We start from the raw sequence: 18189 nt of genomic DNA on the forward strand, positions 1-18189 counted from the left end.
ATAGCTTTAAGAAGAGGTATGATAAAGCTCATGGAGCAGGAAGAGTGACCTAGTAGCTACCAGTGAAGAGGCAGGGCCAGGAGCTGTGACTGGACCCCTTCAACCACAACTAGTTGAGTACAACTAGGTGAGCACACACACACACACTCGCTCAACTCCAACAACCACACATAGGCTAGTACATATTCCTTGAATGTAAACACAGGAGGCCTGGTCACAGACCGGGCCACGGGGGCGTTGACCCCCAGAACTCTCTCCAGGTAAACACTCCAGAGATGAGGAAAGGGTTGACACAAACATTCTATCCTCATTCAGGATGCTTCATCAATGCTGCTGTATGACCCTTGTGGGTTTAGCACTTGGTTTTGATTATAATAATAATTCATCAATGCCAGGGAAATTCGCAATGAAAATTTGCAAAGACACAACTGCATTAAGGCCGAGGCCTTAACAAGCATATCCAAAGATGCATGCTGACCTTTCCCCCATTTCTGGAGAATACCTTCAATATATTAATAATAATAAATTTCATTTTTTTTGCAGTATACAGGTGATGTAGTTAACAAGTAACAAAGTAGTATTATTAGACACAAAATAAAACTCACTAGTATGAAATTGTCACAAGACTTGTAAATTTTAGATCATCAGACACCACAAACAGATGGTATATTTACAAACAATATTCAATATCTCATAGCCAACAAGTCCATAGCTAGGTAGAGCACCAAAGCTGAATACGCCAGCCTGCCTGAGATATTAGCATTTTGATTTAAAATCGACTGGTCACCTATAAGATATAATGTTTGTAAACAAATAAATAAATAATGTGAATAAAATTTGGTTACATCACACCACTTGTTCTGATTTTCAACAGCAATTTTCAATTTCTATATTTGTACATTCCTGAAGAAGCACTGGTGACAGTATGAAAGGTCTTCAGCTGTATTGTTACTGTGTGTGTGTGTGTGTGTGTGTGTGTGTGTGTGTGTGTGTGTGTGTGTGTGTGTGTGTGTGTGTGTGTGTGTGTGTGTGTGTGTGTGTGTGTGTACTCACCTATTTGTGGTTGCAGGGGTCGAGTCACAGCTCCTGGCCCCACCTACGTGTGTGTGTGTGTGTGTGTGTGTGTGTACTCACCTAGTTGAGGTTGCGGGGGTCGAGTCCGAGCTCCTGGCCCCGCCTCTTCACTGATCGCTACTAGGTCACTCTCCCTGAGCCATGAGCTTTATCATACCTCTGCTTAAAGCTATGTATGGATCCTGCCTCCACTACATCGCTTCCCAAACTATTCCACTTACTGACTACTCTGTGGCTGAAGAAATACTTCCTAACATCCCTGTGATTCATCTGTGTCTTCAGCTTCCAACTGTGTCCCCTTGTTACTGTGTCCAATCTCTGGAACATCCTGTCTTTGTCCACCTTGTCAATTCCTCTCAGTATTTTGTATGTCGTTATCATGTCCCCCCTATCTCTCCTGTCCTCCAGTGTTGTCAGGTTGATTTCCCTTAACCTCTCCTCGTAGGACATACCTCTTAGCTCTGGGACTAGTCTTGTTGCAAACCTTTGCACTTTCTCTAGTTTCTTCACGTGCTTGGCTAGGTGTAGGTTCCAAACTGGTGCCGCATACTCCAATATGGGCCTAACGTACATGGTGTACAGGGTCCTGAATGATTCCTTATTAAGATGTCAGAATGCTGTTCTGAGGTTTGCTAGGCGCCCATATGCTGCAGCAGTTATTTGGTTGATGTGCGCTTCAGGAGATGTGCCTGGTGTTATACTCACCCCAAGATCTTTTTCCTTGAGTGAGGTTTGTAGTCTCTGGCCCCCTAGACTGTACTCCGTCTGCGGCCCTCTTTGCCCTTCCCCAATCTTCATGACTTTGCACTTGGTGGGATTGAACTCCAGGAGCCAATTGCTGGACCAGGTCTGCAGCCTGTCCAGATCCCTTTGTAGTTCTGCCTGGTCTTCGATCGAGTGAATTCTTCTCATCAACTTCACGTCATCTGCAAACAGGGACACCTCAGAGTCTATTCCTTCCGTCATGTCGTTCACAAATACCAGAAACAGCACTGGTCCTAGGACTGTGTGTGTGTGTGTGTGTGTGTGTGTGTGTGTGTGTGTGTGTGTGTGTGTGTGTGTGTCACCATTTTGTCTTAGGCACATGTCGATTAGACACTAGGCCTGTTGTGTGTGTGTGTGTGTGTGTGTGTGTGTGTGTGTGTGTGTGTGTGTGTGTGTGTGTGTGTGTGTGTGTGTGTGTGTGTGTGTGTGTATGTGTGTGTGTATGTGTGTGTGTATGTGTGTGTGTGTGTGTGTGTGTATGTGTGTGTGTATGTGTGTGTGTATGTGTGTGTGTATGTGTGTGTATGTGTGTGTGTGTATGTGTGTGTGTGTATGTGTGTGTGTGTATGTGTGTGTGTGTATGTGTGTGTGTGTATGTGTGTGTGTGTATGTGTGTGTGTGTATGTGTGTGTGTGTCTGTGTGTGTGTCTGTGTGTGTGTACTCACCTAATTGTACTCACCTAATTGTGGTTGCAGGGGTCGAGACTCAGCTCCTGGCCCCGCCTCTTCACTGATCGCTACTAGGTCCTCTCTCTCTCTGCTTCCTGAGCTGTATCATACCTCTTCTTAAAACTATGTATGGTTCCTGCCTCCACTACTTCACTTGCTAGGCTATTCCACTTCCTGACAACTCTATGACTGAAGAAATACTTCCTAACGTCCCTGTGACTCGTCTGAGTCTTCAGCTTCCAGTTGTGACCCCTTGTCCCTGTGTCCCGTCTCTGGAACATCCTATCTCTGTCCACCTTGTCTATTCCCCGCAGTATCTTGTATGTCGTTATCATGTCTCCCCTGACCCTTCTGTCCTCCAGTGTCGTCAGTTCGATCTCCCTCAACCTTTCCTCGTACGACATTCCCCTGAGCTCTGGGACTAGCCTTGTTGCAAACCTTTGTACTTTCTCTAACTTCTTGACGTGCTTGACCAGGTGTGGGTTCCAGACTGGTGCTGCATACTCCAGTATGGGCCTAACATACACAGTGTACAGTGTCTTGAACGATTCCTTATTAAGGTATCTGAACGCTATTCTCAGGTTTGCCAGGTGCCCGTATGCTGCAGCAGTTATTTGGTTGATGTGTGCCTCCGGTGATGTGCTCGGTGTTATGGCCACCCCAAGGTCTTTCTCCCTGAGTGAGGTCTGTAGTCTTTGTCCACCTAGCCTATACTCTGTCTGCGGTCTTCTATGCCCCTCCCCAATCTTCATAACTTTGCATTTGGCTGGATTGAATTCGAGAAGCCAGTTACTGGACCACATGTCCAGCCTGTCCAGGTCTCTTTGCAGTCCTGCCTCATCCTCATCCGATTTAATTCTTCTCATCAACTTCACATCATCTGCGAACAGGGACACTTCAGAGTCTATTCCTTCCATCATGTCATTCACATATATCAAAAATAGCACTGGTCCTAGAACTGACCCCTGTGGGACCCCGCTCGTCACAGGCGCCCACTGTGATACCTCTTCACGTACCATAACTCGTTGCTGCCTCCCTGTCAGGTATTCCCTGATCCATTGCAGTGCCCTCCCTGTTACATGCGCCTGATCCTCCAACTTCTGCACTAATCTCTTGTGGGGAACTGTGTCAAAGGCCTTCCTGCAGTCTAGGAAAACGCAATCTACCCACCCCTCTCTCTCGTGTCTTACTTCTGTTACCTTGTCATAAAACTCCAGGAGGTTTGTGATACAAGATTTGCCTTCCATGAACCCATGCTGGTTTTCATATATAATCTTGTTCCTTTCCAGGTGTTCGACCACTCTCCTCCTGATAATCTTCTCCATGACTTTGCACACAATACATGTCAGAGACACAGGTCTGTAGTTTAGAGCCTCGTTTCTGTTTCCTTTCTTAAATATGGGGACTACATTAGCTGTCTTCCATTTCTCAGGTAGTTGCCCAGTTTCAAGGGATGTGTTGAAGATTGTGGTTAGAGGCACGCACAGCATCTCTGCTTCTTCTCTAAGGACCCATGGGGAGATGTTATCCGGTCCCATCGCCTTTGAGGTGTCAAGGTCACTTAGGAGCTTCTTCACCTCCTCCTCAGTTGTGTGTGTGTGTGTGTGTGTGTGTGTGTCTGTGTGTGTGTCTGTGTGTGTGTCTGTGTGTGTGTGTCTGTGTGTGTGTATCTGTGTCTGTGTGTCTGTGTCTGTGTCTCTGTCTGTCTGTCTGTCTGTCTGTCTGTCTGTCTGTCTGTCTGTCTGTCTTCGTCTTCTTTCAACAAACCAGCCGTATCCCACTGAGGTAGGATGGCCCAAAAAGAAAAAGTTTCTCTTCATAACTTTAGTAATGCATACAGGAGAAGGAGTTACTAGCCCCTTACTCCTGGCATTTAGTTTCCTCTTATGAAACGCATGGCTTACGGAGGAAGAATTCTGTTCCACTTCCCCATGGAGATATGAGGAAATACACAAGAACAAAAACTAGCAAGAAAACAGAAGAAAACCCAGAGGGGGTGGGTATATATATATGCTTGTACATGCATGTGTAGTGTGACCTAAGTGTAAGTAGAAGTAGCAAGACGTACCTGAAATCTTGCATGTCTATGAAACAAAAAAACACCAGCAATTCTACCATCATGTAAAACAATTACAGTTGTCTGTTTTACACTCCCTAGGCAGGACAGTAGTACCTCCCTAGGCAGTTGCTCTCTACCAACCTGCTACTTAGGATGTACATACATGTATATTCTAGGTAGTAGGCTGGTAGACAGCAACTGCCCAGGGAGGTACTACTGTCCTGTCAAGTGAGTGTAAAACAAAAGCCTGTAATTGATGGCAGGATTGCTGTTTTTTTTTTTTTGTCTCATAAACATGCAAGATTTCAGGTATGTTTTGCTACTTCTACTTAGACTTAGGTCGTACTACACATGCAAGTACAAGCATATATATACACACACCCTTTTGGGTTTTCTTCTATTTTCTTAATAGTGTTTGTTCTTGTTTATTTCCTCTCATCTCCATGGGGAAGTGGAACAGAATTCTTCCTCTGTATGCCATGCATGTCATCAGAGACAACTAAAATACCAGGAGCAAGGGGCTAGTAACCCCTTCTCCTGTATACATTACTGAAGTTTGGGCCACCCTGCTTCAATGGGATATGGCCAGTTTGTTGACAGAAGAAGGTACAGTGGACCCCCAGTTAACAATATTTTTTCATTCCAGAAGTATGTTCAGGTGCCAGTACTGACCGAATTTGTTCCCATAAGGAATATTGAGAAGTAGATTAGTCCATTTCAGACCCCCAAACATACACGTACAAACGCACTTACATAAATACACTTACATAATTGGTCGCATTGGGAGGTGATCGTTATGCGGGGGTCCACTGTATATGTATATATGTAGCCTCTCCTCACTTAGCGATGTACTCGTTTACCGACACCTTGGACATGCAACAGGCTCTCTGACCAGTATTCATACCTAAATAATGTACATCAAGAGCTGATTTCCTCTTTTCTTTTTATTTCAATATACAGTACACTACTGTATAAACATTTAAAAATATACTAGAAATGTTATAAGTAGTGCAAAGGTGACATTAAAACAATATCAAAGATGGTTGACACAAACTTACTACCATTATAGTATGCTCCTCACATAGTGATGAATAGTGGAACTCTGTTGTTAAATGAGGAGAGGCTGTAGTAATGTTTGAAAATATGGGTGATAAGTGTTCACTAAGCACTATAATAATAAATATTACTGTGGTAATATAGTATTTCATCCTTACCTGCTTGGCTGTCAGGATGGTCTGGCAATAGTTGTCTTGAACATCTGATAAACCTGAAATATTTGTATAAGTGAATTTGTATTACAATATACAGTAATATTGTGTTTTGTAATTACCACTGACTCGTTAACACTAATTTATTAACAGACCTTGTCAAATTAAATTAATGTTTGACCATAGTTAAAATTGCAGTTCTTAACACATTAAGGAACCTCCTTAAAGGGGGTTTAAATAAATTTTAATGTCTTTTATGTACCAATAAAAGGTAATAAAACATATATTCTGTATTTTATGGTTTTAAGACATAATTGAAATATAAAGTTAAAAATTGGCCATATGTGTATGGGTATGTATGTATGTATATGTATGTATGTATATGTATGTATATGTATGTATGTATATGTATGTATGTATATGTATGTATGTATATGTATGTATGTATGTATATGTATGTATGTATGTATGTATATGTATGTATGTATGTCTGTATGTATATGTATATATGTATATGTATATATGTATATGTATATGTATTTATGTATATGTATGTATATGTATGTATGTATGTATATGTATGTATGTATGTATATGCATGCATGTATGTATGTATATGTATGTATGTACGTATGTATGATGTATGTATGTATGTATGTATGTAATGTATGTATATGTGTGTGTGTGTGTGTGTGTACTCATCTAATTGTACTCGCCTAATTGTGTTGCAGGGGCCGAGACTCAGCTCCTGGCCCCGCCTCTTCACTGACGGCTACTAGGTCCTCTCTCTCTCTCTCTGCTTCCTGAGCTTTGTCATACCTTGACTTAAAGCTATGTATGGTTCCTGCCTCCACTACGTCACTTGCTAGGCTATTTCACTTCCTGACGACTCTATGACTGAAGAAATACTTCCTAACATCCCTGTGACTCGTCTGAGTCTTCAGCTTCCAATTGTGACCCCTTGTTTCTGCGTCCCCTCTCTGGAACATCCTGTCTCTGTCCACCTTACCTATTCCACGCAGTATCTCATATGTCATTATCATGTCTCCCCTGTGTGTGTGTGTGTGTGTGTACACACCTATTTGTGGTTGCAGGGGTCGAGTCATAGCTCCTGGCCCTGCCTCTTCATTGATTGCTATTAGGTCCTCTCTCTCCATGCTCCATGAGCTTTATCAAACCTCGTCTTAAAATTATGTATGGTTTCTGCCTCCACTATACATGTATTACTTTCTAGGCTATTCCACTGCCTGACAACTCTATGACTGAAGAAATACTTCCTAACATCCCTTTGACTCATCTGAGTCTTCAACTTACAATTGTGACCCCTTGTTTCCGTGTCCCATCTCCAGAACATCCTGCCTTTGTCCACCTTGTCTATTCTGTGCAGTATTTTATATGTCATCATCATGTATCCCCTGATCCTCCTCTCCTCCAGTGTCATCAGGCCAATTTCCCTTAATCTTTATTCATAAGACAATCCCCTTAGCTCTAGGACTACCTGGAGTTTACCTGGAGAGAGTTCCGGGGGTCAACGCCCCCGCGGCCCGGTCTGTGACCAGGCCTCCTTAGGTCAGTGTCCCAGGATGCGACCCACACCAGTCGACTAACACCCAGGTACCCATTTTACTGATGGGGAACATAGACAACAGGTGGAAAGAAACACGTCCAATGTTTCTACTCTGGCTGGGAATCGAACCCATGCCCTCACCGTGTGAAGCGAGAGCGTTAACCACCAGGCCACCAGAGCCCTAGTCTTGTTGCAAACCTTTGCACTTTCTATAATTTCTTGACGTGCTTGACCAGGTGTGGATTCCAAACTGGTGCCGCATACTCCAATTTGGGCCTGACGTAAATGGTGTGCAGAGTCTTGAAGGATTCCTTACTGAGGTATTGGAACACTATCCTTAGGTTTGCCAGATGCCCATATGCTGCAGCAGTTATCTGATTGATGTGCGCCTCAGGAGATGTGTTCGGTATTATACTTACCCCAAGATCTTTTTCCTTGAGTGAGGTTTGCAGTCTTTGGCCACCTAGACTATACTCTGCCTGTGGTCTTCTTTTCCCTTTCCCGCTCTTCATGACTCTGCATTTGGCAGGGTTAAATTCAAGGAGCCAGTTGCTGGACCAGGTTTCTAGCCTGTCCAGGTCTCTTTGAAGTTCTGCCTGATCCTTGACCAATTTGATTCTCCTCATTAACTTCACATCATCTGCAAACAAGGACACTTCTGAGTCTATCCTTTCTGCTATGTCATTCACATATACCAAAAACAGCACAGGTCCTACAACCCCTGTGGAACCTCGCTTGTCACAGGCACCCACTCTGACACCTCGTCACGTACCATGACTCGCTGTTGCCTCCTTGTCGGATATTCTCTGAACCATTGCAGTGCCTTTCCTGTTATGTGTGCCTGATCCTCTAGCTTTTGCATTAACCTCTTGTGAGGAACTGTGTCGAAGGCCTTCTTTAAGTCCAAGAAAATGCAGTCTATCTACTCCTCTCTCTCTTGTCTTACTTCTGTCACCTTGTCATAAAACTCCAGTAGGCTTGTGACACGGGATTTTCCTTCCCCGAAACTGTGCTAGTTGTTGATTATACGCTTGTTCTTTCCAGGTGCTCCATCACTCTCCTCCTGATGATCTTCTTCATGACTTTGCATACTATATACGTTAGTGACACAGGTCTGTAGTTTAATGCCTTGTGTCTGTCTCCTTTTTAAAAAATTGGGACTACATTTGCCATCTTCCATACCTCAGGTAGTTGCCCAGTTTCAATGGATGTGTTGAAAATCTTTGTTAGTGGCACACACAGCATCTCTGCTCCCTCTCTCAGGACCCATGGAGAGATGTTGTCTGGTCCCATCACCTTTGAGGTATCAAGTTCACATAGCAGCTTCTTCATCTCCTCGGTTATGTGTACCTCATCCAGCACTTGTTGGTGTACCTTCCTGTTCTGAATTCCTGGAGTCCTACCTGTTTCCACTGTAAATACACTGTACTTCTTTAAATCTCATGCTGAGCTCCTCACATACCTCTTAGTCATTTCTTGTGACCTCCCCACCATCCTTCCTGAGCCTGATTACCTGGTCCTTGACTGTTGTTTTCCTCCTGATGTGGCTATACAACAGCTTTGGGTCAGACTTGGCTTTCGATGTCATTTTCGTATTGTCGCTGAGCCTCCCTTCTCATCTGTGTATATTCGTTTCTGGCTCTTTGGCTGATTTCTTTATTTTTCTGGGTCCTTTGTCTTTTGTACCTTTACCATTCTCTAGTGCATCTAGTTCTTTTTTTGTGTGTGTGAGTGTGTGTTTGTTTTGAAGGGGGGGGGAGAAAAAGTACCTAAAATTTTTGAGGAAAAAAAGAGATGCTTTTTAGTGTATGTTGAATAATCAGGTGAGGGAATGTATACACCAGGAGAAGTCCGTCTCTCTCTCTCTCTCTCTCTATGTATATGCACCAACTGTTTACTTTAATCTTTATTTTCAGGGATTAAAATAGTCCAAGCACTTGTTCAGCAATCAATACACTTTTTAAGCAAATTTAATACAATCCTTAAAAAATTAAAATCACTGTACTTAAGCCTGTGGTACTGAATATAAAAAGTCCCCAACAACAATTATCAGTAAACAGATTGTATTTAGGATATAATTTAATTATAGTGCATGTGACTTACAATGGAAGATGAAGGCAGTACAGTGGACCCTCGACTAACGCTATTAATCCGTTCCTGAGAGCTCATCGTTAGTCAAAATTATCGTTAGTCAAGTTAATTTTCCCCATAAGAAATAATGGAAATCAAATTAATCCGTGCAAGACACCCAAAAGTATTGAAAAAAAAAAAATTTAACACATGAAATATTAATTTTAATACACACAAACTGAAGAAGACATGCACAGTTACATGACACTTACCTTTATTGAAGATCTGGGATGGGAGGAGGGGAGAGTGTTGATGGTGTTAGTGTTTAGAAGGGGAATCCCCTTCCATTAGGACTTGAGGTGGCAAGTCCTTTTTTGGGGTTACTTCCCTTTTAATGCCACTAGGACCAGCTTGAGAGTCACTGGACCTCTGTCACGCAACATATCTGTCCATAGAGGCCTGTACCTCCCATTCCTTTATGACATTCCTAAAGTGTTTCACAACATTGTCAGTGTCACAATTAAACACTTGTTCAGGTTTCAATTCTTCATTGTCTATGTACTCCTTGAATTCCTGCACATATTTTTCAGCTGCTTTTTGGTCCAAACTGGCAGCCTCACCATGCCTTATCACACTATGTATGCCACTACGATTCTTAAATCTCTCAAACCAACCTTTGCTGGCCTTAAATTCACTCACATCACCACTAGTTGCTGGCATTTTTCTAATTAAATCCTCATGCAACTTCCTAGCCTTTTCACATATGATCGCTTGAGAGATGCTATCTCCTGCTATCTGTTTTACATTTATCCACACCAATAACAGTCTCTCAACATCTTCTATCACTTGCGATCTCAGTTTCGAAAACATAGTTGCACCTTTGGCAAGAACAGCTTCCTTGATTGCCGTTTTCTCGGCCACAATAGTAGCGATGGTTGATTGGGGTTTTGTGTACAGCCTGGCCAGCTTGGAGACACGCACTCCACTTTCATACTTAGCAATGATCTCTTTCTTCATATCCATAGTAATTCTCACCCTTTTTGCTGTAGGGTTGGCACTAGAAGCTTTCTTGGGGCCAATGGTGACTTATTTTGCAGGTGCAATCACTAAAAAGGCTGTGATAATATGAAATGTTCTGATTGAATGCTTGGAAGCGACCGCGGTGGCTGGCTGGCTTGTAAACACTGGCCAGAAGTGGACATGTCTCAGACGGAATGAATAGTGTTGGTCGAGTTTTTTAGCGCTAGTCGAGGCAAAATTTTTGCGTTAAAATGTATCGCTGGTCGGATTTATCGTTAATCAATGCCATCGTTGGTCGAGGGTCCACTATATTACTAAAGAACTCTCCTTGTGCAATGATATATTTAATCTACTTATATATATTCATTTTATACTCGTATACATTTTTTTTAACCAGCCGTATCCCACATAGGCAGGGTGACCTAAAAAGAAAAATGCAAGTTTCTCTTTTTAAATTTAGTACTATATACAGGAGGGGGGGTTACTAGCCCCTTGCTCCCAGCATTTTAGTTGCCTCTTACAACATGCATGGTTAACGGAGGAAGAATTCTGTTCCACTTCCCTAAGGAGTCATGTACATTTAATGACCTTAAATACATGTGGGTATCATTTATTGCCCTTATAGTATCAAGTTAGGCTTAAGCTTGCCCAAAAAGCTCTACATAACCATGGGCTTTCTGCATGCATTTAATTATCACTCATTTCTATACAGTGGACCCTCGACATTCGATACTAATCCGTTCCTGAGAGCTATTGAATGTCAAAAATATCGAAAGTCAAATTAATTTTCCCCATAAGAAATAATGGAAATCAAAAAAAATCCGTGCAAGACACCCAAAAATATGAAAAAAAAAATTTTACCACATGAAATATTAAGTTTAATGCAATAGAATAATTACAATAACAACAATAACAATAGAATAATAACAATAAAATAATTGACACTTACCTTTAATGAAGATCCGGTGATGATTGATGGGATGGGAGGAGAGGAGAGTGTCAAAGTTGTTACTGTTTAGAAGGGGAATCCCCTTCCATTAGGACTTGAGGTAGCAAGTCCTTTTCCGGGGTTACTTCCCTTCTTCTTTTAATGCCACTAGGACCAGCTTGAGAGTCACTGGACCTCTGTCGCCGTTCCTTTAAGATTTGTCTAAAATGGGCCATAACATTGTCATTGTAATAGTCACCAGCACGGCTTGCAATAGCTGTGTTAGGGTGATTTTCATCCATAAAGGTTTGCAGTTCAACCCACTTTGCACACATTTCCTTAATTTTTGAAGTAGGCACAATGGAGTCCACAACTGGCATAGGCTTCTCAGGGTTAGCCCCAAACCCTTCAAAATCTTTCTTAATTTCCATACTAATTCTCACCCTTTTTACCACAGGGTTGGCACTAGAAGCTTTCTTGGGGCCCTTGGTGACTTATTTTGCAGAAACAAGCACCAAAAACAGTGATAATATGGATAATATGGAATGTACCGAATGTATCCTTAGATGCGCACACACTGGCAGTTCAGGCCACACGTGGACATGTCTCGTACGAATCGTATTGAATGTCGGGTTTTCCATCGAATGTCGAGGCAAAATTTTTGCGTTAAAATGCATCGAATGTCGGATTTATCGAATGTCGATGCCATCGAATGTCGGGGGTCCACTGTATAAACAATGTATCATGTTGAGATAAACTTTGACTTCGACAACATTAACAAGGTGCTTGACAATAGGTCTATGTACTCACACTGCCAGTCATTATGGACAAAAGACGAGTCAACTGCACTATGTCTAGGCAATCCTGCCGAAGAATTTCTTTTAATTCTGGGAGGTGCCACTGGAGCTCCCTCAGAGCCTCGGGAGTCGCTACTGCTGCACCCACTGGCTGTGTCTGCCCTCGGTGGCTGCACAACACCCGGCCTTCTTAGACGCACCGATTCTTCACCTGGTACACAAGACTTACTTGAAAATCTATAGAGTAAATGGAATAATGTATTTTAAATAACGCTGGTGAAGGGTCCTTGGTCTAAATAATTGGAGATACCCCCTCACTATATGACCCTTGTGGGTTTAACACTTAGTGTTTGATTGTAATAATAATGGAGATACCCTCTCCTTCCTTAATTATACTGCAGTTAAGTTATTACAATGCAAATTTTTGTAACATTACGATTTGTCAAAATTTATATTAGATGAATTGTATTATATTTTCATTTAAGATAGTATTTAAAAAGAAGTAGAAGCAGAAAAAAATCATGAAATCTTTAGTATTTTACCACTAATTATAAACAAAATTCAACAAAAATACCACTTTATCCACTAACCAACAAAGGCAATGTCACCAACAATATGAGCTCTGGTAGGCTGGTGAGGGGAAAATTGTGATCGCACCATAGCTGAATTAGGAGGTAGTTTGCAATATGGAGTGTTGCCAGGCTTGCCACCTTGCCGCACTTCTTGCCCCGGAACAATTCTCTGGGTCTGACTGGGTTTCCCACTAGTAAATGAAGCCATGTTGTAGTATGGAGAAGTTACCTGGGTTTCCCGATTTTCCCGATTTTGTTGAAGAGCTTGATGAGGGTTGGGAGAATTACTGGGTGATGTTCCACTTCCAAATCCTTTTGGAGGAGGAATATTATGGTATGGAGCTGGAGATATAGTAGTTCGAGCTGGCAGTGTGGCAGTGGAAGCCCCACTATGATATGGTGTTGCCGGTTTTCCCTGACTTTGTGCCATGTTTTGAAAAGACTGAGACGCTGGATTTGCTCTAAATGTGGTTGTGGCAATAGTGCCATACATAGAATTTCCATTAACAAGAGGGGAGTGTGCACCTACTTTTGAGTCTGTATTATCCAGCTTAACTTCAGTTCTACTGTGATGAAGAGGAAGGGGTGATCTTGTGTCATTTGGCTCCTGATTTCTCAAGGTTCTTGGAGGAAGCTGCTGTACCTTATTAGATGACAGTGATCGGGCGATGGGCAGCATGTGAGTGTTTGCATATATTGGTTCTTGGACCTCGCTTGATCTAGACGATGTAGTGGAGCATGACTGAAGGGTACTATTACTGCTCCCAGAGCCTTTGGAGTTGGCATCATCCTCTACAGATCCAGGAGATGCTGCATTCAACCGGACCGGCTTCTGTCGCTCTAAATTATTTACAAGAGTATGCAACTCTTCAAGCTTTTCTCTGAAGAGAGCATCCTTGATGTTTGATTTATAGTTTAAATTTGGCCCATGCTCATCACCTGCAAATTGTTGTGCATGTTTGTGAGCATTTCCAGTTCCTTTGGACTTCGACTCCTCATTCTCCTTGGAAAAGCTTGACGACTTGGCAGCCTGATGTTGGCTGGTGGGACTTGGATTATTCCGTCTAGTCATGTGCTTTCCATTCTCAAACCAAATGGTTTCATATTTGTGAATATTTCTGTTATGTTCTAAGGCTGGATGGGATTTCTCATCTTGTGTTTTAGGCTCACTCTGAGTAACCGGATTCACTGCCTGTCTGTAACTGTTCCGTCTTTCTCTTGTCCGTAAGCCCTGGGGTGCCACATTGACTTTACTTCTGACTTCATCAACATCCATACTTGTATTTAGAGATGTATCACTGCATTTACTACTGTTGTCTAATGCTTTAGATACTTTGTCAGCATCTTTTTCTGGCAGTTTTGGCATAAGAGAAGGCACTGGAGATTTGTTATTGCCATGGAGAAGGTAATCTTGGCAGTCTTGATACACCTGCCTTGCAATTGGATCAAGATCTTTCTTCGAACAAAAGTCTCTCTTTATGTCAGTGCTTTTATGATTTCTTTTATCTTTAGTACCTAGCAATTCATAATTTACAGTTTCAAACACTTCGTCTACACTTGCATTAGATTCACCAAAATCCATCATTTCATAGTCTGCAGATCCTGGAGTGGTAGCAGAAACAGGTGTAGTAGCTGAGATGGGTGTTGTAGAAGCTGATAACAAGAGGGGAATTTTCTCTCTGGAGGTAGATTTCAAAAGAGAAGCCTCAGGTTTACTCTGAGATGAGGGTATTACCTCATCATACACAGGAAACTTGCCAGTGATTCCCTTCTTTAGAACATGAGGATCCATATAGAAGTCAGATGGGTCTTCTTCAACAGAATCAGGTTGTGAAAGTCCACTTAGTGGACAATTAGCATATTCATGGGGTTCTTTGTTGTCTCGTGAACCCCTTTTAGAGGGCAATGGTACGTAAACATACCTTGTAGCTTCTTTTGTATCTGATTTGGGATTTCTAACTACTCTAGCATTCACATATTCTTTACTTGTAGTTTCATCTTGATTGAGCTCTGAAGTTGGAGATGGTCTTGGTGTCGACGATGGTGATACACCGGAGGTTTTAGTAGATAGTTTACCATCAGCTCCTGGAGAAGCCTGTGATACTCGAGTGCTAGGAATAGTCGTCACAGTTAGTACTGGAGGAAGATTATCATAATCATTTCGTGATACAACCTGAAGGTCCTTTGGGCAGTCATATATGGATTTATCCATTTGGTTTTGCTGAGAACTATTCCAAAAGAGTGGATTCTCATACATGGATGAAACCATTATAGGTGCAGTCTGTGGGATGTGAGATGCAGCTGTTGTTGGCAGCACAGGAGACTGTGGGTAAGACTGAGTTGTTGTAATATAGAGTGACTCTGGAAGATGAAAGCTCCTTAAGCGTTCTCCAATTATCCTTTTAGGAGGTATCTGTGGTTTTATGTCAGTCTTATTTTCAGGTACCCTTTGCTCTTTTGAATTAAAGGAATGGGGTGCACTAGAAACATTAGGTATTTGATACACAGATAATTTGAACCCTTCTCTTGGTGAAGGAATGTCTCCTATGAAGTTTACACTTCCGCTCTCAGACTTGCTGAGGGCAGAGTTGTCTCCCTTACCTCGATCAAGACTGAAATATGTATTTATATCTGCTTTCTTTCTAGCCAGCTCAGGACTCCTGGTTGATGCAATGGTGTTAGTTGTAGAATCAACAGGTCGGGCATACCTGAACGACTTACTTTTTTTAACAGGCAATGCTGGCCTGTCATCTACTCGTGCTAACAAAGCCGAAGTTGACCCATCTTCTTGAGACTCACTCATGGCATGACTTCCCCGTCTACGAGAAACGGGACTGGAGTACACTGGACTAGAGGGCGGTTTAGAGGCACTTACAACAGTAACTGGAGCAGTTGAAGCCATATGCATTTTGGACGAATCTTGCAGTGAAGATGGGCATAAATTTTGTTGTCGGGATTTTTCAATAATTTCGTATGCTTTTTTTGACTGTAAAGTCTCTTCTGCTCCAAGACTACTTTTACGTTTAACTCGAAAGCCTCCTTCTGGGTCTGGATGAACGCTGAGGTTAGTTCTTGATGTTACACTGCTTGCACTTCTTGACAATCTTATACCTTGTGTTTCTACATCTCCACTTTTTTCAAAGAGTTCCTTAAGCTTTGCAATACTAGGTCTGCGAATAATTTCAGCATTCTTATTCACTGCATCCTCATCTGAATTATTATTTTCATTATTAAATCCTTGATTTTCTGTTTGATTTTCAGATGGCTTTCTATGTGTAATCCTTGGAGATGGTGTTCTACTCTTTGTGGGAATGGGTAGCGAGGAGAGGCCAAGTCCATGTAGGGGTGTTGGAGTAGTATTTGGAGTGGCAGCTGGTGTTGAATTGCTAGATGACAGAGAATGCGGGCTTGCTGATAGCAAAGACGCCAATATACCTCTTTGTGGACCACTGCCAGTGGGAGAGGATAATGACGGTTGGGTAACTTGCCTTTTGTGGGCAGCATTTTCTGCATCTTTTTCAAGCTTTGATGAGGGATGTACACCCATCTTTGTATTGGAATGAGGGGTAAGCAAATGGTTTGATGATGATTGTGAAACTGATGCCTGGGTGCTGGAGTAGCAGGAATTGGTGAAGATAGATGTGGATTGCATAACGTTTGATGGGAAACAAGCTGTAGAAGGCACTGTATAACTAATCTGTGCTTGGCTAGGAGATGGAAGAGAAACAGGAGACGCTTGAGGCATGGGTGATGAATGACTGTGAATGGGTGATGGTTGAGGGGCTGGTGTAGCATGGGGTCCAGGGGAGGACTGAATAATGGCAGGAGGCTTGGAAAGCTTCAGAGGCAAAGGAGGAACAGTAATCAGTGGCCGCTCTAGCGTACCAATTGGTGAACTCGAAGCCATGTAATCTGTTGAAAAGAAACAATAACAATTGTTAAAATATGCCACATTATTCTTGCTTAAATTAATATTTAATAATTATTGTAACCTATCTATGAAAGGATTTGTGCCTCACTATTAGTGGACAGTGGACTGAGCCCCAACCACTTCTGGCTGTGAATAACTCACATGGGTTTAGTGCTCTGTATAATTAAAATAAATTGATCATGCCCACATGATTATGCAGTCTACTCCTCCAACTCACAATGCAACCTAATCTCATGCCAAAAATAATATGCATGCATATTTAAACATTTCCAGCTGCTGTTCAATCATTGTGTTGTCAGAAGAGCTGTTTTTTTTTTCATTATTTTCCTTATTTGTAATCAAATATACATTTAAGCAACCAGACCTAAAGAAAATACTATTTAATGGAACATTAGTAAACTACTATTTAAAAATCATCCGAGAAAATTAATGAAATAAGACGAGGACAGGTTACATGTACAGACTATCATTGATTATCTTTTCATTTCTTTTATATAAATTGTTTAAATCAAATTGTTCATCATTTTTTTAATTAAATTATAAAAAATTAATTAAAATCTGTAAAGGAATGCTCTTTTACTCAAAATTAATGCTTTTTAACCAAATACGTATACTTTAAGGTAGTAGGTTGGTAGACAGCAACCACCCAGGGAGGTACTACCGTCCTGCCAAGTGAGTGTAAAACGAAAGCCTGTAATTGTTTTACATGATGGTAGGATTGCTGGTGTCTTTTGTCTGTCTCATAAATATGCAAGATTACAGGTACATCTTGCTACTTCTACTTACACTTGGGTCACACTACACATACATGTACACGTTTATTTATACACACTCATCTGAGTTTTCTTTGATTTTATCTTAATAGTTTTTGGTCTTATTACTTTTCCTTTTATATCCATGGGGAAGTGGAATAAGAATCTTTCCTCCGTAAGCCATGCGTGTTGTAAAAGTCAACTAAAATGCCGGGAACAATGGGCTAGTAACCCCTTTTCCTGTAAAGATTACTAAAAAGAATAAGAAGAAGAAAATTGTCAAAGTGGGAAGCCTGAATGTGCGTGGATGTTGTGCAAATGATAAGAAAGAGATGATTGTGGATATTATGAATGAGAAGAAACTGGATGTCCTGGCTTTAAGTGAAACAAAGCTGAAGGGGGTGGGAGAGTTTCAATGGAGAGGAATAAATGGGATTAGGTCAGGGGTTTCAAATAGAGTTAGAGCTAAAGAAGGAGTAGCAATAATGTTGAAGGATAAGCTATGGCAGGAAAAGAGGGACTACAAATGCATAAATTCAAGGATTATGTGGAGTAAAATAAAGATTGGATGTGAAAAGTGGGTTATAGTAAGCGTGTATGCACCTGGAGAAGAAAGAAGTGTAGAGGAGAGAGAGAGATTCTGGGAAATGTTGAGTGAATGCGTGGGGAGTTTTGAATCAAGTGTGAGAGTAATGGTGGTTGGGGATTTCAATGCTAAAGTGGGTAAAAATGTTATGGAGGGAGTAGTAGGTAAATTTGGGGTGCCAGGGGTAAATG

The 18189-nt window shown here is 41.7% G+C and overlaps 1 protein-coding gene across 4 annotated transcripts in view; it reads right to left on the reverse strand.

Moving 5' to 3' along the window:
* Positions 1 to 18189, reverse strand: part of LOC128701179 (uncharacterized) — a 185745-nt gene that overhangs the window by 19033 nt on the left and 148523 nt on the right. For all 4 annotated transcript variants that reach the window (XR_011394034.1, XR_011394035.1, XR_011394036.1 and 1 more), the window contains exons 9-11: positions 12748 to 16641; positions 12171 to 12368; positions 5782 to 5834 (exon numbers count right to left, since the gene is read on the reverse strand). Coding sequence is in view for 1 of the 4 variants with exons in the window: in XM_070100552.1 (XP_069956653.1) it covers positions 5782 to 5834; positions 12171 to 12368; positions 12748 to 16641 (4145 nt within the window). In the remaining 3 variants the exon portion in view is untranslated. The remainder of the gene's footprint in view (positions 1 to 5781; positions 5835 to 12170; positions 12369 to 12747; positions 16642 to 18189) is intronic.

This window comes from Cherax quadricarinatus, chromosome 73 (genome assembly GCF_038502225.1).
Source record: "Cherax quadricarinatus isolate ZL_2023a chromosome 73, ASM3850222v1, whole genome shotgun sequence".
In the NCBI taxonomy this organism is placed as follows: Eukaryota; Metazoa; Arthropoda; class Malacostraca; order Decapoda; family Parastacidae; genus Cherax; species Cherax quadricarinatus.